Source organism: Solea senegalensis, linkage group LG8, assembly GCF_019176455.1.
Source record: "Solea senegalensis isolate Sse05_10M linkage group LG8, IFAPA_SoseM_1, whole genome shotgun sequence".
NCBI classification, from domain to species: domain Eukaryota; kingdom Metazoa; phylum Chordata; class Actinopteri; order Pleuronectiformes; family Soleidae; genus Solea; species Solea senegalensis.
The window spans coordinates 2280470-2303237 of record NC_058028.1 but is presented as its reverse complement, the minus strand read 5'-3'; the positions used below and the strand labels follow the sequence as shown (position 1 = coordinate 2303237).

The 22768-nt window shown below is 38.8% G+C and overlaps 2 protein-coding genes across 2 annotated transcripts; one reads left to right on the top strand and one right to left on the bottom strand.

Moving 5' to 3' along the window:
• Nucleotides 1-4869, top strand: pih1d2 (PIH1 domain containing 2). Its single transcript, XM_044032543.1, has 5 exons — nt 1-223; nt 2714-2840; nt 3433-3684; nt 4118-4398; nt 4569-4869. The coding sequence occupies exons 1-5, from the start codon at nt 41-43 to the stop codon at nt 4701-4703; spliced, it is 978 nt and encodes a 325-aa protein (XP_043888478.1). The 5' UTR covers nt 1-40; the 3' UTR covers nt 4704-4869.
• Nucleotides 4870-5773: 904 nt separating this feature from the next.
• On the bottom strand, nt 5774-21387 carry dixdc1a (DIX domain containing 1a). The gene is made up of 16 exons (XM_044032542.1): nt 21172-21387; nt 20787-20994; nt 13853-14016; nt 13613-13761; nt 12312-12401; nt 11825-11878; nt 11685-11735; nt 10603-10707; nt 10463-10516; nt 10296-10385; nt 9783-9845; nt 8928-9089; nt 8773-8839; nt 8513-8621; nt 7708-7816; nt 5774-6446 (listed from the first exon to the last, which is right to left on the bottom strand). The coding sequence occupies exons 2-16, from the start codon at nt 20807-20809 to the stop codon at nt 6363-6365; spliced, it is 1374 nt and encodes a 457-aa protein (XP_043888477.1). The 5' UTR covers nt 20810-20994; nt 21172-21387; the 3' UTR covers nt 5774-6362.
• Nucleotides 21388-22768: the final 1381 nt, after the last annotated feature.

Here is a 22768-nt window from a genome sequence, read left to right as displayed (position 1 = left end):
AACTTAAGTGTTTATTTTGGGACTTTTACCTTTTTTAAAAATGACGTCGTCCTCTAGTGGCAGAGACGGAGTCCTGCAGCAAGTTGACCGTTTCTGGTCCATGTTGGACGACCTGTGTGAAAACGACCCTGCAGCTTACAGCGAGTTCATCCACAGGAACATGGAGGAAGCAGCAGGAGGCAAAGCCCCAGAGCTCGTCTGCTGTCTGAGCACACGCATACTGGTAAGTTAACTACTGTTGACTAGCAGCAGGTTAATGAGACACTGCAGGTCTCTGTGAAGTTAAAGCTGACCAGCACAGTTGTGTCTTGTTATGAGGAAGTGTCAGTGTTTCACAGGTGTTGCATCAAAAGTGGGACTCAGCAGGATGTTTGACGTCAAACCTGAAAACAGAAAGAAATAAAACTAGATTTTAGAAAAGAAATAACTATATGACTTAAATCCAGAGTGTAACAGAATTTTTTACCAAAAATATTAAAATAAAAATACATGTACACATGCAACATCTCAATGTGATAACTTGTATAATTAAAAGGTTATACTTGTATAATTAAAAGGTTAAATAATATATATATAATATAATATATATATAAAAAAAATCAATTACTGAATTAAACTAACTGTTTATTATCAATTCATCATTTTTGGTGCTTTTTTAATAATTAAAACAAATTTGCTGATTTTTCAGCTTCTTAAATGTGAATATTAAGCATTGTCTTTGCTCCACATAAAGAAATCATTACATCCTCATAACTTTTAGGTTTTGGAAACTCTGATCAACATTTTCTGGACCAGATAGATAGAAAGTAAGCAGTATGACCGTAAAGCGTTTCATTCAGTATATTCAAACTTTAACCCCATGTATGTATATACATATATATATATATACACATATACATATATATATATATATATATATATATATATATATATATATATATATATATATATATATATATATATATACACACACACACACACATATATACACATATATATATACACACACAGGGTTAAAGTTTGAATATACTGAATTAAACGCTTCACGGTCATACTGCTTACTTTTACTGTCCGACTGTGTTTAGAAGGGAAACCTAGCATATATGCATAACAATGAATGGAATGTTAAAAACATTTATTCAGACATATTAAAGGTAAAACATTAACACTAAGAGTTTCACTAAAAAGACAGGAAATATCAATAACACAATAAAGAAATAGCGTCACAACAAAAAACACATCTGAATTCAAACAACATGAATTAAGTGATTATTCAATTAAAAAAAAAACGAAAAGAAATCCCAAAATATTAACTGTGACTTAATGAAAATACAAACCACACTTTTAACGAAGCGTCACAAATCTGTGTCAGAGTGAACCATCTCACCAAACAAAAACGCACTATTCACGATCTCCGTTTATGCGTTTCCCTTCGTTTGTGTAAAAGTAGAACAATAAAAACAACATAAAATTAAAATAATCAAAGTTTCCTAGTAAAGGATCGCTAGTAATATTGTACGTTAGTGAGTGAACCGATCTGATCAAATTGCAAATACGATCTCCGGTAAGGAGAAAGCCTTGTCAAAATGGCGTCTGCTGCGTCACGTTCACCTGAAGACTCGGATTGTTGACAGATGTGGAGTTAAAACACTCACGTGAGCTGCAGCGGACTCACCTGTTACTATAGTGATGGTGGTCGTGGTGACGATGATGATATTATGGGGTGTTTGGGGATCCCCGCCGCCGTAGTATAAGTAAAAGCTCCGGTGTCTCTGTCATCAGGTTTAATTGATGACACCTGTTTAAACTTCAAAATGGCGGGTTTCCGGAATGCTAGAATTTCATTGGCTGAATAAAGTACATGTGACTGTGGGGGCGGGACTCTGGGTGTGACCTTGACGTCCAGTTGTTTGTAAAACTGCTAGCTTGGTAGTTAGCTAGCAACATACATAGATTTTTATCAAACTTTATTTATACAACACTTTTCATCCACAAAGTGTACTATTTAAAAACATAGACAACAAAACGCAGGCAGAACTATATATAATATATAAATTTTTCCTATTTATAATATAATTTTCTGTGTTTTTACCTTGATTTTGGCGTGTTTCTTGTTGTTCTGGCTAATGTACTTTCATAGGGCTAGATAGAAATCATCATTTAAAAACAAAGGCAGAATTATATGAAAAATATCTAATTAAACACAAAAATAGATCAATGTTAACATTTAATACTCATAAACAGCAGTAATAACTAATAAATACTTTAGCTAATAATATACTTAAGTCATTTTTACTATTTATGTCACCATGTTTGTCTTTTACCTCATTGTTTGTGTTTCTTTCTGTTTTAAAACAATTCATTTATTGGGGGGACAATTTAAGCTAATTAATCTTTAAATACACTTGACTAAGAACAGTAAACGAAATTAAAATAACAGCAAATAATAAATATATTACATAAAAGTAAATAAAAATTATTTAAAGCAGTTAACATAATATACATATTAAAAACTGATTGATGGAAACAGAATAAACATTTTTTAAGTTAATAAAGGGACAAGTTGAGGCTCCAAAGCCCACAGCCACATTTTTAAATGTAGTATATACGCAAAGAATCTGAATATATTCACATATCATTACATGAGGAAATGATAATTAAATGTTTTTTTTACAGTTTTTACAGACAGTAAATATATGTGTGTCTTCAACAGGAACCAAACAGAGGATTGTTGTACATCAACATCTGCAACTGGAAACGTGTTCCTGCCCCTCAGGATCACAGTCAGCCTTTACCTTTGTACGCCGGGAAACTAGAAACTCACACAAACCACAGTCAAGGTAAGGAAAAGCAAAGAAACTGAGTAATTTTATTAGGCTTTTTATTAAATATCTATAAAATCATGTCGTGGTTAATTTATTAAACACATTTCTCTGTACAAAAAAAATAGTACACAAGTTAAAATTTAAAAAATAAATTAATTAAAAGAATTAAGATTAAAATTTAATAAAAAAAAATAGCACAAAGCCCTTTGCCTTTGTCATTGTTCAGATTGAGAAATCGGTCGCAATAGTTTTTCAATGAATTTAGGTCATTTATTTATGTGTTATTTGGAAGGAAAATAAAGCTAATGTTCACGGACTAAAGTCTCTGGACTGAGTTAGTTTACATATACACGTGAAAATAGTTGTAGACGATATTAGACATTTTATCAATATCTATATGCTGATATATCGGAGGAGTTTGGGCCAATAACAGATACTGATACAGATATATGTTAATAAATCAGGTCATTTAGTCTCTTCTAAAGTGAAATAAACCTTTAGCGTCTGCTAAATGACATGTCATGTAATAATACATTTTAAAGCCAAATATCGGCCGATAATCTCATAAAAGCCTCTTGTAATCTTGTGGGTGTTGTTCCCTCCACAGGCTCGTACGCCATCTTGGACGTAGCCTTCAACCCTGCAGTGTTAGAGGAAAACAAGGAAGACAGAACAGGATTATACACACTGGCTGTGAAGTTTGTCCAGCAGCAGCAGCAGGACCAGGAAGACGGGCTGAGATTATCTGACCACTTCACTGTCGTCAGCTCTAGTCCCAACGGCAGCCGAGACGATTTACAGCGACGCCTTCTCAGCGGGTTTCAGCAGAGGTCGAACACCTCCAAACAACTCAACACAGGTAGAGAAATAAGACTAATCACAGACGCTGCTATGAGTCATGAAATACAGTGAACTTTAGCATTTAAAACAGTAATAAGCTTTGGTTACCATAGTTACTGAAACATGGAAGCTACACTTTCATTAAGCACATAAGGGCTTTTGTGTATGTTTCAAAGTTAAGGGCATTAAGTGAAAAACATTGACGTAAAGGAAAAACATGGATGTTAAGGGAAACAAAGTGAAGGGAAAAACAAGGTTAAGGGGAAAACATGGAAAGAAAAACATCTCCTGAGTCCAGAGAAACAACCTGTGTGCAGCTTTATATCAGAAATAAAATATCACAATATACTTGATGTTGATATCAAATGGTGAAGAGCAGATTTTCTCTCTGTTCGTCCAAATAAACAAAATAATAACGTGATGTTGATGTGGACACACACGTGTTCTCACAGACAGTGAAAGCCCGGCTGACCTCCTGCGGCAGATCTCCTCTCTGCGCTCAGAGAAACAGGGAAACGAGGAGGAGCTGGCAGCGCAAATGATCAGCAAACCCGCCGAGCAGCAGAAGAAGGATTTCATCCAGGTCATCTCCAGCACGTTCGTGCCGCCTCAGAAGCCGCAGCACCAGCTCCAGCTGAACACCGACACAGCGGGCGCTCCGCACAGCGTGGAGCTGACGGTGGAGCTGCCAAAGGTTTGCTCCATGTCAGAGTGCCAGCTGAGAATCTCCAAGGTCAGCACTTACACACACACACACACACACACAGTCCAACAAAGTTATAATGAACCACTTTAGGAAGCAGTGTGTGAGTCAACGCGGTGTTGGATGTCATAAAAAATACATGAGTGGCCAAAAGTCCTGCTGTTGTGAAGTGCTGAAGTGGATTTTTTCTTCTTCCGCAGGACGACGTCGTGCTGGAAGTGGAGGACGTTTACTATTTGCTTCTGGAGTTTCCGAAAACTGTGAACGAGGACACGGCCTCGGCCGTCTTCAACAAGAGGAAGCGACGGCTCGTACTGAAAGTGGACGTGTTGTGACCCGGCTGATCCCGAAGGAGCTGAGAAAACTGGGAAGTTCGGTGTAACACTTTCTTTAAAACGTTTTATGTTCAAACAGACGGATGAAAAAGAAAAATGCCACAGTTACATATTTAAATCTCTACTATGTAATTAAATAATAAAAGAAATGCTTGCTACATTCAAACCAAATTACTTCATATATCAAAATTATGACAATGAAAATGTGACCATGTGGTTTGTTTAAATCCGTAGAACGTAACGTTTAAACATGAAGAACGCGCTCTACGCTCTTGGTTATGTATTTGATACCGTAGTACGTACCTTTTAAATCTAAAAAAACAGGAAGATTTACGTACAGTAAAGGCCGACGGAGGCAAATCTGAGAAAACTGAAGTTTGGTGGAAATTCAGTCAACGAAAATATCTCGGTTACGTATTTAAAAACATAGTACGTAACTTTGAAATATGAAAAACACCCTGTGCATTCAAACCAAATGAGTTTGAACAACACTGATTAAATCTAGCAGCTTCGGTTTCTCAGTTTCGTGTCGCCCGGTGACACAGGAAGTGACTTGCTTTCCATTAAAACAGACGAAGGCAAAACTGTAAAAAAAATTATGTAAACAAAAATAAACCCTAGATTCATTTTGACAAAAGTTACACACGTCTAAAACCGTAGTACGAAAACGTCGCAGCAAACAATAATGTTCCGGATCATTCCGGATAACGAAAAATCAAGCAGTCGACAGTTTCTGCAAGTTTAATTTCTTTTTCTACAAACTGAAAACAAATCATCAGAAACACATTAAGTGGAAAAAAAGTGAAGCTAACAAACTAAATAAACAAAATAAAGTGGGTTTTTTTCACCGCGTGGGCTGACAAGCAGCAGGATAATGGAATTCTTTTACGGAGAGCGCGTTAATTAACGACGTGTGTGTGGGTGTGTGAGTGATGGTCAGGGAATAAATAATTAACAACAGAATGATCTGTGCTGTGATTCATGTTTATTAAAACACCAGAATGGACGCGGAACAACAACAACAACAACATCATCGTCATCATTGTCGTTGTCGCTATTTGGCAATCTGGAACGTGTGAAAAAAATGTCAGCCGACGCTTTCATTAAAAGGTTTGAATACTCTGCATTACAGCTTCTTATTTCTTTTAAGTTTATTACATATTATTATTTATTGTAAATCACATTTCAAGTAACATTCCTGGCCATGAACTGGTCGTCCTCCATATATTAATTAATTAATTAATGTCTGTTATGTGAATAAAAGAGATCTTCATATGAAACCTTCACGTTTAAAACATGGTTTTTAACCTTAAACTGCATCAAATACTCGGGCTGCAACGATGAATCCGCTAATAATGGATTACTCATCTACTAATTTGTCAGTTTGAGTGTTATTTTTTAGTGCTTTTTGAATTTTGAATCATTACGAGGTTTGGGAAACACAAATAAAGATTTTTGTGACATTTTCTGGACCAAACAGAAAAGAAAAAGAATCGATTATGAGAAGAATCATGAGTTGTAGCCCGCTCAGATACATTGGTCCCAGTTAATATTTATCAGTTTGGCATCGTTGGTGTTTCTGTGAAACTGTGGTCCAGTGAAGAACGACTGAGGTTTGTCGTGGTGATCTTTTGTTTTGTTATTTTTCTGGGCGTGGCTCTACCTCCTTTCTCCGTGGTCTTCCTCCACCCACGCCACGATCTTCCCCTCCCAGCCGGGCACGACGGCGCCGTCATGGAACACCTGATTAACCAACGTTTACATTACAACTTCATCTGTGAAGCTTCTTTCACCACTACAGTCAGCACCAAAACACTGGTTTTTATTTTAAAATCCTGGGTATAATCGCTTAAAAAAGGAGATTTTAGTCTTTGATCAACAAATAGAAAACAACAAAAACAGAATATCGATTGCTGTCCCAAGATGTTAAAAACGTAGGGTTTACGACAAATATTCATGGCTACGTTAACGGCCATGAGACGAAAGAGCAGCCTCAAAAATCTAAATAATAGAAATATTAGGTGACAAATAAGCAACATGTATGTGATTAAATCACTAAAATGTAAAACTACGACTCAGCAGTCCGTTTTTATCTGCTCGGTACGCATTAATAGAAACACACAAACAGGCGATTAAAGCATTTTAAATCAGTTGATGTTGATAATTACGACAATAAAGTATCAGAAAGTTAAAGATTAAGCTGAAAATCCAACAGAAACATTTGAAAAAGGGTTATTAGGTTAAAAGGTTGTAGTGCAGGTAAAATATAAGCAAAGATCTTCACGATTAAAGTGCTAAAATGTAGAAAATTTAACATCATGTCGAATCCTTCCTCTTCCTGTTTGGAGTTGGTACACAGAGGACTCGCTTTTTACACAAAGATCCTCCATGTAACATAAAAACCTGTATTTTATTTTATATATTTGATAAGAAAAACGACTTTAAGCTACTTTTTTTTTTGTTGCTGAGCTTTGTTCCAAAAGGTTTACAATCGCTGGCTCTTGTTTTGAAAGCCATGTTGGAAGGAAGTGGTCCCATGTGAAGAAAATAAAACTCTGGTCGGACGAGGATCCTCCGCATAACATAAAAAACACGTATTTTATTTTTTAAGATTAACTACACAAATAAAAGAACATGAAAACGTGTGTTTATTTCTTAAGAATAAATATTAAAAACTTAATATAGCATTATTTTTATTTAAAATCCCTGAACCTGCCACAAATTCAGTAAACTTCACAAAATTCTCCAGGTCTTTGCGTGGCGGCGTTACAGCACCACCTACAGGCCTGGCATATGTACAACAGCGTTTTGGAGGGAGGTGATTTGTGTGAATGGAGACATTTTTTGACGTTTAAGAGCGAAAAAGACAAAGATGGCTGTGTTTTCCGTGTGTATGAGGTCTTAATGTAAAAAGAGTGTGTTAGTGTGAAGTGCAGCGTAGGCGCGGCTTGTCGTCAGCATTTCCTCCTCTGACCTCAGCGGAGTCAAGTGTCCTCACACCTACCTCCTCTTTCACGGTGCCAAACTCCGGGTCGAGCGCCTTGAAGTGGTACCTGAAGCTGCCCTGTCTGTCTACTGCTGCCTTGAAGTCTCGCAGCGTCACTTCACCCAGCCTGTGAACACACACACTGTCACTCATGATCTGCAGCTCAGTTTGTTTGTTTTTCTGTCTGAAGTGTGGCTTTGACGAGGCGCTGACACAAAAATTCAACACAAGCTTCAGCGGTCTTGTTCCCGGTGAGTTGCCGTCACCGGGAACAAGCATCCGTGTCCCAGGCATCACGAAAAAAACGTGGCTGTCTAAGTCTACGATATCTAAGGAGTACGTTAACTGCTGTTTTTCAGTGTCTGACAGCCTTATCTGACTGGAAATGCAAGGTTTTTAAACCTCTCACTCTCCCACACCAAAGTCCATAGAGAAAATCATTGATTTTAACATCAAAGCGCACAGGAGTTGTTGATCCACTGCTGCCTCTGTTAATAAGTTCAAATGTGTTATTTTGTGACTTCTGTGTTTGAAAATCTTTGTTCAGATTAACCTCATTGACACAAAGTGACCACACGAGGCAGCAGTAGACCAGAAGCTCCTCTGTTGACGTGAACTAAAATCACTGATTTTCTCTATGGGGTTTGGTGTGGGAGAGTAAGCGGTTTATAAACTTCAGTTTCCTGTTGGAAAAGTCTGTAAAAAGCAGTGAACATGTTCTTTTGACATAAAAAAATTGACAAAACCTATATTCAACAGCTAAAATCTGCCACAGCGCTGCATTGAGAGACATTTCAATAAGAATAAAACACGTTATTTGCACCTTTTTGGGATGTTAATGAGGAACGGCGTGAGCGAGCGGTCCGTGAAGTAGAGCACTTTGGTGGACACGGTACTGTCCAGCCCCGGCGTGCTGTGTGAATGTGCCATTTCTGGAAATAATCACAAACATTTAGTTATTCACAGAGAATAATGCCCCGCTCTGTCCACGGCTCTGGAAAGCAGCACAGGACAGCCGGGGCTGAGATGTCGCAGAGGAACAACGACAAATCCCAAACACAACAGGGATTTTGTTTGTCTCACTTGAGCTCGGCGGCCACGAGTCCCGGTCTGTCGAGTTGGCTCGGCGTCCTGGCGATTTGAATTCCTCCTGGAACGAGGGACAGATAATCACGTTAACGTGTCACACGTCCATGTTGTCAGGAGACGTGTGTGTGTGTGTGTGTGTGTGTCTTTACCCCTCTGTCCTGTCTGCGCTGCGTGTCCAGAGAGTGTAATCTGTCCACCAGGCTGGACACTCCCTGCTCCAGAGTGTCCAGAGTGTGATGCTGGGGGTCGTGGCCTGAAAAACTGTCCCTCAGACTGCGCAGGGCCTCGCGCACCAACTGCAGCTCTTCACCCTGACACAAAATCCATCCCATCATCACTAACAGTTTGCTATACAGGATTTAAATTGACTGTTTTTCCAATATCATTTCATATAAACTGTCAACACTCACTGTTGCTCTTTGATAAAACGTGGAATACAAACACAGTGAGATCAGCTTTAAGGCTTTTTTTTAAAACATTTGTTTTTAATATCATTTCATACAAACTGCTTCTTCCTGGACGTATATAATCAGATTTTTACCATTTTATTATTTGACTATTTTTACAGTTTTAATTAAATTCTGTGATTTTGTTTTTTATGTGTTGAACCTTTAACTTTGTAACTCAGTGCCGCAGGTGCACCCTTGGTAAATGACCGTAGGAATAATACACGACTCCTTATATGGACATCCTGGGTGTGAGTGTGTTTATAGGTCACATCTTCATGTGTTTTGCGATTTAAAAATGCGATAAAACAGTTTTTCTTTTATTTTTGTTCATAAAAACTACGTATTTTGCAAAATATCATCCGATTTTAAATATTTCGATTACTTTTTTTGCTCAGGTGTGTTTATTTAGTTTATTTAAATGAAAAAGAAAAAAGCTTGCCTTAAAAAAAAGGATATAAGACACCTATACACTCTGTATATAGGTTTTAACATAGTGTTAAAAAACCTGACTTTGACTTTTCACTTTGTAGCATAGGGATAAAGAGCAGCTCGTACCGGTGCACTGTGTTTGAACGACGTCGAGTTATGAGTGTATCCACCACTTTCACTCCTGAAGGACTGAGGAAAAAAGACAATAGTACATGTGAACATGTAAAACCTAAGTCCAGTTTTAGTCAAACTAAGTCCCGTATTTTGTTACTTCAGAAAATCAGGGAAGATAAAGTTTTCCATGAAAAAATTGGTTATTAATCCAGTGAAACAGCATTTCTTTTTTTTTCTTTAACGAAAATGTATCTTGTTTATTCAGAAAAACAGAGCAGATGTTTATGTTTTTGGAAAATCTATCTCATAAATTAATTTGGGGGAAAAGTTATCTTGTTATTCAGAAAAAAAGGAGCAAAAATAAATACATAAATAAAAATGTTAGGGCAGAATATTTTGTTATTTCAGAAAAAAAGGCGATTTTGAAAGAAAATGTATCTCATAAATTGGGAAAAACAGAGCAGAAAGAAGAAGTTTGTTTTAAAAAAACAAACATGAACTGTGAACATGAAACACGCTTCGTACCCGTGTGAGACTGAGCTCGTGTGCTTTGTGCTGAGCCTCCTCGTGTTTGTGCTGCTGCTGCTGCAGAATCCGCTCCTTCCTCTCGAGCTGCTGCTGAGACACAGACGGACGGCGTGAGTCTGTCTCACGGAAACGCACCGGAGTGTGAAAATCACAAAAGACCATACCTCGTATTCACTGAGTAATTTGTTCTGTTCACTCAGCTTGTGCTTGAGTTCGGCCTGCGGACAAAAAGAAAAAAAAAATCACATGAACACAGGTTCTCACGTACGACGGCGGGTCAAACACAAATCATCGCCTGTCTCACATTTTCTCCCTCCAGCTGATCTTTGGCCATGTTAGATCTGAGCAGCTCCTGCTTCAGCTGCAGCACAGCGTCCTCCTGCACCGACAGACGCTGCTGCAGAGCGTCCTGATGATGAGAGGGAGACAGACGCACATCAAAGAGACGTCCACACAAACAAGACCTGAATACAGATCATTGAGGAGTGGTTTTGTTGCTGCAGACGGAACAGTGAAGAGGGAGCTGCAGTCAGTGATCAGTTCAGTTTAAAAACACACAGAGGCAACATCATGGACAAGCATGGACGATCAAGTCCTCATATGTGAGGACACGTGTCTTCAAGACGACACATAAGCTGTGTTTCCATCATGGTGCAGGTCCGTTTGGTACAGTTTGGATCCTGGATCAGGCTTGTGTTTCGACTGAGAACAGTAGCTTTACTTGATAGGCTGGGTGTCTAAAAAGTCCAGTTTTAATTTAAACTAAGCCCAGTTTTAGTCAAACTAAGTCTAGTTTCAGTCAAACTAAGTCTAGTTTTAGTTTAATAAGTCCAGTTTCAGTCAAACTAATCCAGTTTTAGTCGAACTAGAATAGAGCAGTCAAACTAGTCTAGAATTAGTTGAACTAGACTAGTCCAGTTTTAGTCGAACTGAGCCTAGTTTTAGTTGAACTAAGTCCAGTTTTAGTCAAACTAAGTACAGTTTTAGTCAAACTAAGTCTAGTTGTAGTCAAACTAAGTCTAGTTGTAGTCAAACTAAGTCTAGTTTTAGTCAAACTAGACTAGTGCAGTTAAACTAGTCCAGGTTTATTCAAACTAATTCCCGTTTTAGTCAAACTAACATGTTAACATGTGTTTGTAAAGTCCAGTTTTAGTCAAACTAAGTTTGGTGACTTTGCCTGGCCTAAAACACTGCACACACCGTCTCTAAACTTTATCATCTCTTGTGAGGAAATGAAAAATGGATTCTGCTGCGTGTGTTAAAACAAAAAAAACTGCAGGATCATCGCATTTGTTAGAGCATATGAGCAGAAAAGACAGAATTGCATCCTTTTAATCTATTTTTAAAGCCTCACACTGAGGATAAAAGGGAGAGTAACAGCTTCACCTTGATGGCCTGGATGTGACGAGCCTCCTGTTTGTGTCTCAGGAGCTCCCTCTGAAAGACGCAACAAATGAACAGAGACATGAGACAGGGACTATTTGCACCTCCGCCGTAATAAACCTAATTATGGTTGCTCACTGTACCTTGAGATCAAGGGCCTCCTCTGTGCTTTGGTCCAGTCGACTGCGGATTAGAACCTTTGGAGGAAGAGAGAGAGGCTTTTAGCGTGAGCTGCGTAAATAAAGAAAGGAAAACTGTCAGAGGTGGAGGGTCTCATGCTGGTGTGTTAGTCGATTAAAGAGATTCATCTTTGCTCTGCAGTTCAGAGAAGCGACGCCTGTGAACGTCATGACAACAGAAGGAACTGACATTTGTTTACACGCACAGTTAGCTTGTTAAACCGTTGCTTTGTGGACAAAACCAGACATTTGACATATTAGCACGTTTTAAAAGTCTAGTTTTAGTCCAACTAAGTCCAGTTTTAGTCGATCTTACAAGTTACCAAATGTTTTAAAAGTCCAGTTTCAGTTATACGAACACAGTAATGTGATTTTTTTGGTGTTCTGGTGACACTGACATGTCACACAGTGGTTAGCGAGCACAGAGAAGCAGAGAAGGAGGACACCGTACCAGCTGTTGTTCTGTGTTAGCTCGAGTATCTCCAAAGCTCACAGATCCATCCTGGTCTTCCTCAGGCAGAGAACCATGAAGCAGCAGCGTCTGAGGAGAAACACACACAAATACAGTTTATGTTGTGCATAAAAACAGAGTACAGGCTTATTAACAGTCATGTAAACAACACAGAAGCCTGAAAAATTGCTCTATTTGTACATTTGCATGTTCATACAGTTTTTTTTCCATCAGAATAATAATCTGTAGTCTGAAAATCCAGGTTTATCAAAGCGATCTCTCTAAGTCTGTTAATTAACAGTGGTCATTTGTCTGTTTATTTGCCCGGTTATCTGTCAGCATTATCTGATCACAAGATTATTTTCTGTGACCAGGGTTTAATTCACCAGATAACAAGCTTCACTGTGTGTTAATACGTCCTGCTGCTCCTTTTTTATCTACTAATTTAATAACTGAAATCATATTAGCAAGTTTTTCCCCTACAAAAATTGTTATACTAACAAAAACACTGAGGCAAAAAAAGTTAGAACTTCATGATCCCATGTATATCTCTCAGATAAGATTTAATATACAACATTTATGTATTAAAAATAGCTAGAAATTACAACATTAATGCAATAATAACGATAGAATAATAACTTAAATGTGAGCGGGTTTCCTCCCAAAGTCCAAAAACATGCAGATTTGTGGATTAAACAAACTAAACAAGGCATGTCCAAATATACAGCTCCAGTTTTATAATATATTAAAACGCATTCACCTCCGATTATTTCATTACGTTATCTGACTCCAGATGTGAAAGAAAGGCGGATTCATTTTAATTGGTTCAATCCTGCGTGCCTTAGATTTGGTTACAAAATCACAATGATCAAAAAATAAAGTTATTATAAAACAGTGCATTTTTATGACACTTTCACTATTAAATAAAGGTCTGAGGGGAACATTGTGTCTCTGTGATGTGTTCTCCGCCTTTCACACTGTGTCAGCTGCTCCTCATGTGGAGGATAAAGCAGTAGAGGATGAGTGAGTGAGTGAGTGAATTTTAAGCTCATATCGACCACCCCCTACTGAGCAATTGCTTTATTGCCCCCCAAAAAATTGACTCTAGTTCAATTGCCTGGCCCCCTCCTGACCAGACGAGTTGCTCAGTGGCCCCCAGTTTATTAGTTTATTTAGGTTTGAGACCCCTGGGTTAGACTCTGCACATGATCACAAGTTGGGAAACACTGCAGGCTGCAGATTGAGTGTTTGCTGCTGCCTCTGAAGTCTCTGTGTGTCGTGTTCTCTGTGGTGGTGTGTACCTGTAGGCGGAACACCATCTTCCTGGCCTCCTGCATCTCTTTCTCCAGCTGCTCCTGGTGGGCGTCCAGCTGCTCCTCCCAGGACTTCTCCTCCTCCTCCTGCCCACCAAGCCCCAGGGAGGGACACAAACCACAGAGAGGCATCTCATCTGAGAGGAAGATGGAAAAAAGAAGAAGAGAAGTTGTTTGTTGTTTGTTTGGATTCACCGCGTCTCACTGATGTGCAGTCAACCGACCGACCTGCAACAGATTTTTTTTCCGTCAGCTCCGATTTGTCATCTCGAGATTCCCCGCGGGTCTCGGCCTGATCGCGGAGCGTTTGCGTCTCCTCTTCAGGGGCGTCGGTGGACTGGGTGATGACATACTCGTCTTTGGGGGAGTGAGCGGGGCTGGCCGAGCTGAGACTGAAACAGATGGCGGGCACAGGCACGAGTGAGAGCGTTTGCCAAAACCCGTCGACAATAAATAAGACACGGCGCCACAAATGGAGAGACACACACACACACACAGTTTTAACAAAGTCCCTAAAGAGCACAGGGAATGTGAGTGAATCATCTGTGTTAAATATGTTTTTAAACCAAATCTGGAAGGTTTTGAAACACATCATTCCCAGAGGAATACAACACATCACAGACTAATTAACAGAAAAAAAATTACTTTCATCATCAGAGTGGCTTCAGTTACTGTCAGAATATTCTTCAGCACAAAAACAGCAGACTATTGACCATTTCCTGTCAGCTTTACGATGAAATATTGTCTTTTTTGCTTTAGGTCGCGTTGAATCGCTCGGGATTAACATACTAAAACAGCTACAATGTCAACATTTTCGGGAGCTTCAATCGTGGTCAAAGTTCACAGCTGTGTTTCATTTATGTCTGTGTGTGACATCGATAACAGCGCTTGACATTTTACGCAAATATCAGCTTGGTCATACATCGTCGCCCCTCCTCACACAATACGATTATCGATACACTACGGCAAATATCCATTATTTTATTTATTTTATTATTTTACTTCATTGCCTTTATTTGCAAAACATCAGGCAATTAAACCTTGTATAACAAAAGAAAACAGTCTTAAGATGGGGCTACAGTGGCCTGATCCTTAAAAAAAAACAGAGAGAGCGCACATACAACTACCAAAAGAAGAAAATTAATTAAATAAATAAATACATAAATAAATAAATAAGAAGCAAGGTGTATAAAAAGAATAAACAACATCATGATTCATACAATTCGTAGATGGATAAGGTGCAAGAATCTTGGCCAAGATATTGAATTACTGGAGACCATCAGGATGTCAGGATTGGGTTTCATCCAATTAATAGTAGTGCTGTCAAACGATTAAAATATTTAAAGTGGACATATTATACCCTATTTCCCCCATTAAAATAGTTCCCTGGTGTCCTAATGAACATGTCAGTGACATGCTTTGGTCAAAATACCATAAGGATGAAGAATCATAGTAGTTCAATAACCCTGCTAAACCCGCCCCTTTCAAAACGCTCGGTTTTCGTGCATGGTCCCTTTATATGCAAATGAGACACAGGCAAACACACACCCACTTCTTCCAGGGGGTTTCTGATTTGTCCTCTTTACAGCGCTTTACAGCTCTATTCGTCTCCCCCTCCCTCCACTAGCTCTCTGACAATATCAACATGTCAGCGAGAGTGCCGTCACAGGAAGAGACGTCCTACATAAGGATCGAGCCGAACACTGTCCAACTGTAAATCAGTTAAAAACACTTAGGAACAGAAGATCAGCGGTGACACAGAGAGTGCAGCACCGCTGATCGCCAGCGCTAATCGCCAGCGGCGCGCTGAATAAAATGTATGTTGCTGTATCAGACCGGAGACTGTGCTCCGGAGACCTCACCACCGCTGACCAGCTCCGGTGCTCCGAGAGTGTAGCACCGCTGCACAGAGAGTCAGCGGCGAGCTGCATAAAAAGGTGCTTTATGTGATTGTATCAGACTGAGTCTGTGCTCCGGTCATGGAGGACGTACTGAACAAATATGTTTAATTAGGACGTGTCAGAATGGTCAGTTATGAGCTCTATGTGATCTTTTCTTAACAATTTGTGTGTTTGTACGTCGGTGAAATATGTCCCCTGACTAAATACAGCGACCGCTGGCCGCAGTCTGATGTGAAGTGGTGCGAACACACGATCTGATACAGCAACATACAGTTTATTCCGCTTACACGGTGATCGCCACCGCTGATCGCCAGCTCGCCGGAGCACCGGAGCTGGTCAGCGGTGGTGAGGTCTCCGGAGCACAGTCTCCGGTCTGATACAGCAACATACATTTTATTCAGCGCGCCGCTGGCGATCAGCTGATCGCCAGCGGCAGTTTAGGCTATCGGTGACACAGAGAGTCTGGCACCGCTGCACAGAGAGTCAGCGGCGAGCTGCATAAACAGCTGCTTTATGTGATTGTATCAGACTGAGTCTGTGCTCCGGTCATGGAGGACGTACTGAACAAATATGTTTAATTAGGACGTGTCAGAATGGTCAGTTATGAGCTCTATGTGATCTTTTCTTAACAATTTGTGTGTTTGTACGTCGGTGAAATACGTCCCCTGACTAAATACGGCGACCGCTGGTCGCAGTCTGATGTGAAGTGGTGCGAACACACGAACACACGATTGCTGACTTTATCCGGCACATTAGCTTCATATATAAAATCCTCTGTAAAACACTGTGCTCCACTGTGCAGCCACCACAGCACACTTGTCCCGCCGCGTTGACATAATACCGCTCTTTCTCCCTCGCCTGCACTCTCGCAGGGACAAGGTGGAGCTAAGGTGGAGCTTGCGAAGTAAACGTACTGGTGGGGCGGTAACATTCGCGGTGAAATGCGCATGCTGACGTCATAAGCGCAGGGAATTCAACATCGAGCGTTTTATCGCCTATACTTACACTAAGCGGAACCACGAAAACATGACTGAGTATTGTTTTTCTTTTCCCTTTTTCCCTGAGAGAAAAGTGAATATATACGTATTTGTAATATGTAATTATTTTTGAGGATTTTTTTCCGCTTTTGTTTTGTTTTCTTCTCCTTGACAGACGTTCATGCATAAACCCATTCAAAAAAAATTCTATTTTGTGTTTTTGTAATACTGATTTTGGCCTTTAGGGGGTGCCATGCTAACAGTATACCCAGTGTTTTTAAAAGCAGTTGGGTTTATAAAAATGACGTCTGGGAGCCGATCTTTTTCAACATATTTTGTGAAACAGGAAAATCATTCTTAATTTGTTGCATTTGCCTTTCAGGGCTTTGGCACGTTTCGTTTTTTTTTCTATAGACATCTGATTTTGCTTTATTTATCCTTTTCTTTGCTACGTCACATAAACATTAAACTGGTGAATAAAACCATCATCATCAACATATATTACGTGGTCATAAACATGTTCAGAAAACACACAGCGAGAGCAGGAATCCATGCTGTCTGTCATTTTTCCAACAGGAAATTCTTCACATAGTTCCCTCGAGCCTTCAGCTATAATTTCAGAACACGGTTTCCTCTGAGCGGCTGCTTCTCCTCTTAGTTTTAAAAAACATATTTAGTGTTTCTGAGAGAGCGTCAGGAGTAGCTCTGAGGTTCAGTTCGGGCCGACTGTCGTCTTCACTCGGCTCTGTTTGTGGAAATTTCATAGCACAGCTACTGTGACCTATGACCTGCGGCTCACTGTGAGCTCCTTTAACAGAGGATTCTGTCTCCTTTTCTGTGTGTGTGTGTGTGTGTGTGTGTGTGTGTGCGTGGGAAAAAGAATTCTGTGGAAACTGATCTAAACTCATGATGCTCAAGAAAAGCACAGGATTTATCAAGATCATCTGCCTCCTGAGGCTCAAACATGAAATGAAAAAAAAGAAGATTTGAAACGATATAATAAATACAATTTCTGCGTTAAAACGTGTTAAAACAACGAGCGTAATGTTGTATAATGAACTGAATCGTGAACTTACAGGAGCCAAAATGTTCCTAGCACTATTTAAATCCATAGAAATTTATATTTTTTAAGTGACACGTCGTCACAAATTTGTGTTCTGCCAACAAAGTTCTCCCCAGGAGGAGAAAAAACAAGACAACAACAACTTTAGATCCCATGCTGTTTCCTTAAGTCATCAAAGTAGATCTAAAAATGTAATTAGCTGTCCAACAGTTTGCTTGATAGGCTTCAAACTTGGCAGATAATTTAATGAGGCATCCAACGTGTGATGTGCAGAGTTTGACGTTGTAAGGATCAGGAACGCAAGAGATGTCGGTAGAACTGTCACAGATATATATCAATAAACAAGGCACTGGTTGATTTCAATCTGTCATTATTTGCCATTGTAATTTTTATTTTTATTATTATGTAATTATTTAACAATCTATTTACGTTAGATGTGCAATATTGACCATTAAAAACACATGACCCAGTCTTACTCTCAGAAATACTGATTTGATTTACATCCTGACATATCGATATCAAATGACGTAAAAAAATAAAGGATTTTACAGCAGCACGTGGCTTCGTTTGACACAGATATTTTATTTGATTCAATATTAGTTTTGTGCAAATAACATTTGTTACAAACATGTAGAGTGTTTGTGTTTTTGGTCACATTATTATTCCACTTGTTTTCTACTCCCTGGATGATTCTTTTAGTTCTAGTGACTTGTGTATTGTGTATTATTAGTGTTCAAGGATGGCCTTGAATAAAAGATGATGCAGTTTTTTTTTAGTAGTACAAGTACAGCTGATACAGATGGGAATGTTTTGCCAGTCACTAAAACAAACCACAGCCACAGGAGAAATTACATATTTGACATAAAGGGGCCTCAGTGTACGTGGTACATGTATTGTTGTACGGAACTTTTATGAAAATCTGTCCAAAAGTTGCAGATAAATTACTACTTAAGTAATGAGGATGGATTTTCTGGGCCTCCTTGAACAAAATCACCAAAGGTTATAAAAGATATTTTAGTCTGGACCCAAGAAATGAAGTGTTACGCAGCTTCTAAAAGAGAGTACATGTATATAATTTAGAAGTCTATAATTTAAACTGTTTAAAGGAGGGTTTTAAATCACATGACTGTGAGACAAACTTCTTGTGGTTTAGTGCAGGAGGTCACATAAAAAAAGTGTCTAATGAGTGTTTTTCACGAGCAGATCAAAGACGAGGCCTCAGATTAATCTAATCTGATTACAGATGCTGACACTGAAACGCCCGCTGTGTGAAGGTTTAATGCAGTTTAATAGAAATTTAACACTATTTATATTTGATGCTCACATTCATACACGTGGATTTAGAACATGTGGGACTCAACCAAGGATTAAGCGCCGGGATTAACGAGAGATGAGCTTCAGTGCAACAGATTAACATCATTTGATCAGCTGTGATGGAAAGTTACTAAATTCATTTATCAGTACTGTGTGAAAATGTATGCAGTATATATTGTACTTTTTTCATTTGTTTTGGCAGATTTCACATAAATATTATACAGTATGATAACCTTATAAAATACGAGTTAAATCAGTGTTTGACAACCTTTTTTTAGCTTGTGGCTTCTTATAAAACACAGTCTAGTTCACTTGTGACCTTTCAGATATCTGGGAGCTGTTTTTAAGAAGTTGTCTTGAATACTTTCGTTGAAGAAACTGCAGTGACCCAAAGAGGTAAAATGACCAATATTTCATTTTTTAAACGGATCCATTTAGGTCAAATTTGACTTTTTTCTTTTTTTTTTCCACTTCATTAATCATCTCTTGACCTTTCAGGTTTATGTTAGCATGGATTTTTAAAGGGAACCTGCCAGACTCCTTGTTAGAGAAGCAGTGCAAATAAAGACTTAAATGTATACTGATGTTATTCGCCTGTCTGTACTGTGTGTACCTGAAGTCAATATTTGGTTAAGTTCAGTTAGTTAGTTAATGTTAGTTAATTAGTACTTGACAGCAGCTATTCTTTCTGGTGTGCTCGTATTACACGATGATTTAAAGCTAACCTAAACTATGGAGTTTTGAATGGGATCAAATCTAATTAGTTATTTAGTTAGTTAGTTAGTTAGTTAGGTGGTATCCATCATTAGCTACTGCATTAGAGCAGCTACTTTTCCTGGGCTCCACAAGAAAAACAACCAATGTCCTTGTATTACAGCTAAAATTAAATGGATAAAATGGGGCCAAATCGAGCTAGTTAGTTAGCTGGTACGCATCATTAGCTACTGAATTACACCAGCTATTCTTCATAGTGACCTGAAGATCTAAACAACTAAGCTAAGCTCAACTGTGGAGAATTAATTCAAATGAAATGGATAAAGTAGAGTGAAATCTAGTTAGTTAGTTAGTCAGTTTGTGGTCCTCAGGGAGATACTCCCCCTGAGGACCACAAAAAAAACTAATAACCTGGTAAGAAGTTATAATAATATAAGCTAAGCTAAGACAAATTTAACTAATCTATGGAGACTTGCCTTAAATGGAGTTAAATCCAGTTTCACATGAACCATCTAAAATTGTAAACTTTCACTTCTACGTCGAGCTGTTGGTAATAAACTAATCGAGCATTAATGTACTAGGGTTAGGCTAACCGTACAGTGAGCTAAAGTGCTTAAAATTGTAATTGTTTATGTACATTTTTAATAATTGTGTACTTTAACTTCAGTGGGGGGTTCTTTTTGTAGGTTTTTTTTGCAGTCATTAGCATGAAAATGTACAACATTAGCATACATTAGCATGAAGCCCTTCAGTGTTTTTGAAGTTGCATTGTGCAATAACACAGAATACTTTCAAAAGCCTAAACCTCAACCTCATATAACACCTTGTGTGTGCGTGTTCTTTTTCAAATATAATTTAAAATGTATAATAATCTGGAGTCAGCAGACGGTGGTTGCTAGGCGATGGCTGCTCAGCTCTCACACAGAGGGACACACCCACACCTACCGCCGCACTGTAAACACACTCAACAATGACCGGACACACAGACTGTGCATCAGCACCTGCTGTTGCATTTATAACACTTCATCAGAGATAATGATGATGATAATGATGTTAAATGTTTTGTATTTTAGGCCTCGTGTCTCCTCCACTGATGTATCCAAGCATCACAGACAAAAACAACAGCCAGTCTGAACATACAGCACTGTAAAAATAATAATAATAATAATGATGAAAATAAAATCTGCTCTTACCATTTCATCTGTTTGGCTCCCATGCTGCTGTTTACAGCCTCTTAACCTGCAAAGAGCCGGAGCGCAGCATCTGGGTGATGCCCTGCTTCTCTATTAGGACCATAACCAAACACAGAGGAGCAGGAGGGAGGGAGGGAGGGAGGGAGAGGAGACGAGAGAAGGAGGGGAGGGGGGAGAGCGGCAGCCGGAGGAGTCTCCACGTCGCACACTGTGTTCAATCAGAAATAACAGCACAGTCAAATCCTCTCCGGCAGCATATTCTTATAACATCAGCGAGCTCCAAATCCCGATCATAAGCCCTGAAGCCTACACGTGGATCTCACCAGAGACAGAGTGAGACACAGAGAGACACAGAGAGAGAGAGAGGGGGAGGACTGAGGCTCACCAGCTCTGAGTCACCAACACAATGTGTTTTGTTCCTTGTGTGTGTGAGAGCTGATGCAGCTCTTGTGCATCACTTCTTGTTCGCCGGCTCTTTCACAGCCTCCGCTGTCCTCCCTCCATCCCTCTGTCGTATCACTCCTTCTTTCTGTAAGAGAGGATGTCAGACATGGTTCTGTCTGAGTGTATATGTCTGTGTGTGAGTGTGTTTTCTTCTTCCCTCCCCCCTCCTCTCTTCTTCATTCCTCCTCCTTCCTTGTCCCCCCTTCTGCTCTCTCCTTTCACAAAGAGGAGGAGGGTCTGTTTTTTCCTCCCCTTCCCTACCTTCTCCTTCTTCTCTTCTGTTCCTCACTGCGGCTAAAATGAGAACAAGCACAACCTTCTATATATAGAATGTATACATTAACTGTGCACTGTTATTTATCATAGCACACTGTGTTTTTACTGGCTTTAACCAGTTCAGTGTAATCTGACCCATTTTACAACTTTACAATCAATTCACTTCAGTTCAGTTAAATTCAATTTAGTGGCTGCAACTATTTAAGATTATTTTCGTTATCGATTAATCTGTTGATTGCTTTTTTTGATTAATAAATAATAATTTGTTGTTTGGTTCAGAAAATGATGAAAAATGCTGATCAGTGTTTCCCCAAACCTGGAAATGATGAAATTATTCAATATTCACATTTAAGTATCTGAAAAAATCTGAGACACACTCAAACTGAATAATCGATTATCAAAATAGAGCAGATGAAATAATTGTTTCAGCCCAAGTTCAATTCAATTCAGTTAAATTCAATTCATCCATCCATCTTGTACCACTTTACCCTTCACATGAATTCAGTTCAATTCAATTTAGTTCAGTTCAGTTTCCTCATTAATGGTAGTGATCGGAAATGGAATCATTTTTTTAAGTTTTTCATTATAATCTCTGAGATTTTTACATTCATCACATTTTTGACACCTCTGATAATAACAACGGCATAATATCGAAACAAACAATCATGACTCTGCTAAAATTCTGTTGCTGATTTTATTTACATATTTACAGTCTGTCCACAGTGGTTTGTGACATGTGTGACATTTGGATTGTATCTGATTTTTGTTTGTTAGCCATAAATCTGATGCTGCCAATAAGATTTCACAGCTCTGTATTAAAATTCTCTTACACTAGAATGTAAGACGCCGTCTCTCAGTTCTGGGCCAGGACTACATGCAGAGACCTATTTCACATTCTTGCTGATTCCACCAGCAGCCACATTTCAACACGGCTTCATGACAGCGTGTTCAGACACACATCATAGAAAACCTGCTGATCTAAACTATTATTTGTTTAATTATTTGTGTTTAATCTGGCTCTGATTCTACATTTTGTTAAAAGCTAATGTCTTTAACCTTCCTTATTTCAGTGCTCGTGGTCTAATGTGAATGTTTTTTTGTTTTTTTTCTGCTATTATATTAAAGAATTTATACTATTTTTAATCAAACCTGGAAATTATGGAATTTTCAAATTTGTCAGTTTTGATGATTTCTTTGTGATACGGAGAAAAATATTCACATTTCAGAAGTTGAAAAATCTTGACGAAAAAAAACTCATCAAT

Bases quoted from the DNA above. Each gene is read 5' to 3' on its own strand.
- pih1d2 (XM_044032543.1), top strand. From the start codon at position 41: ATGACGTCGTCCTCTAGTGGCAGAGACGGAGTCCTGCAGCAAGTTGAC. The intron at 2,841-3,432 runs GTAAGGAAAAGC...TTCCCTCCACAG, and splicing joins TCACACAAACCACAGTCAAG to GCTCGTACGCCATCTTGGAC. The intron at 4,399-4,568 runs GTCAGCACTTAC...CTTCTTCCGCAG, and splicing joins GCCAGCTGAGAATCTCCAAG to GACGACGTCGTGCTGGAAGT.
- dixdc1a (XM_044032542.1), bottom strand. From the start codon at position 20,809: ATGGGAGCCAAACAGATGAAATG. The intron at 11,736-11,824 runs GTACAGTGAGCA...TGCGTCTTTCAG, and splicing joins AGGAGGCCCTTGATCTCAAG to AGGGAGCTCCTGAGACACAA. The intron at 9,846-10,295 runs GTACGAAGCGTG...TTTTTTCCTCAG, and splicing joins ACGAGCTCAGTCTCACACGG to TCCTTCAGGAGTGAAAGTGG.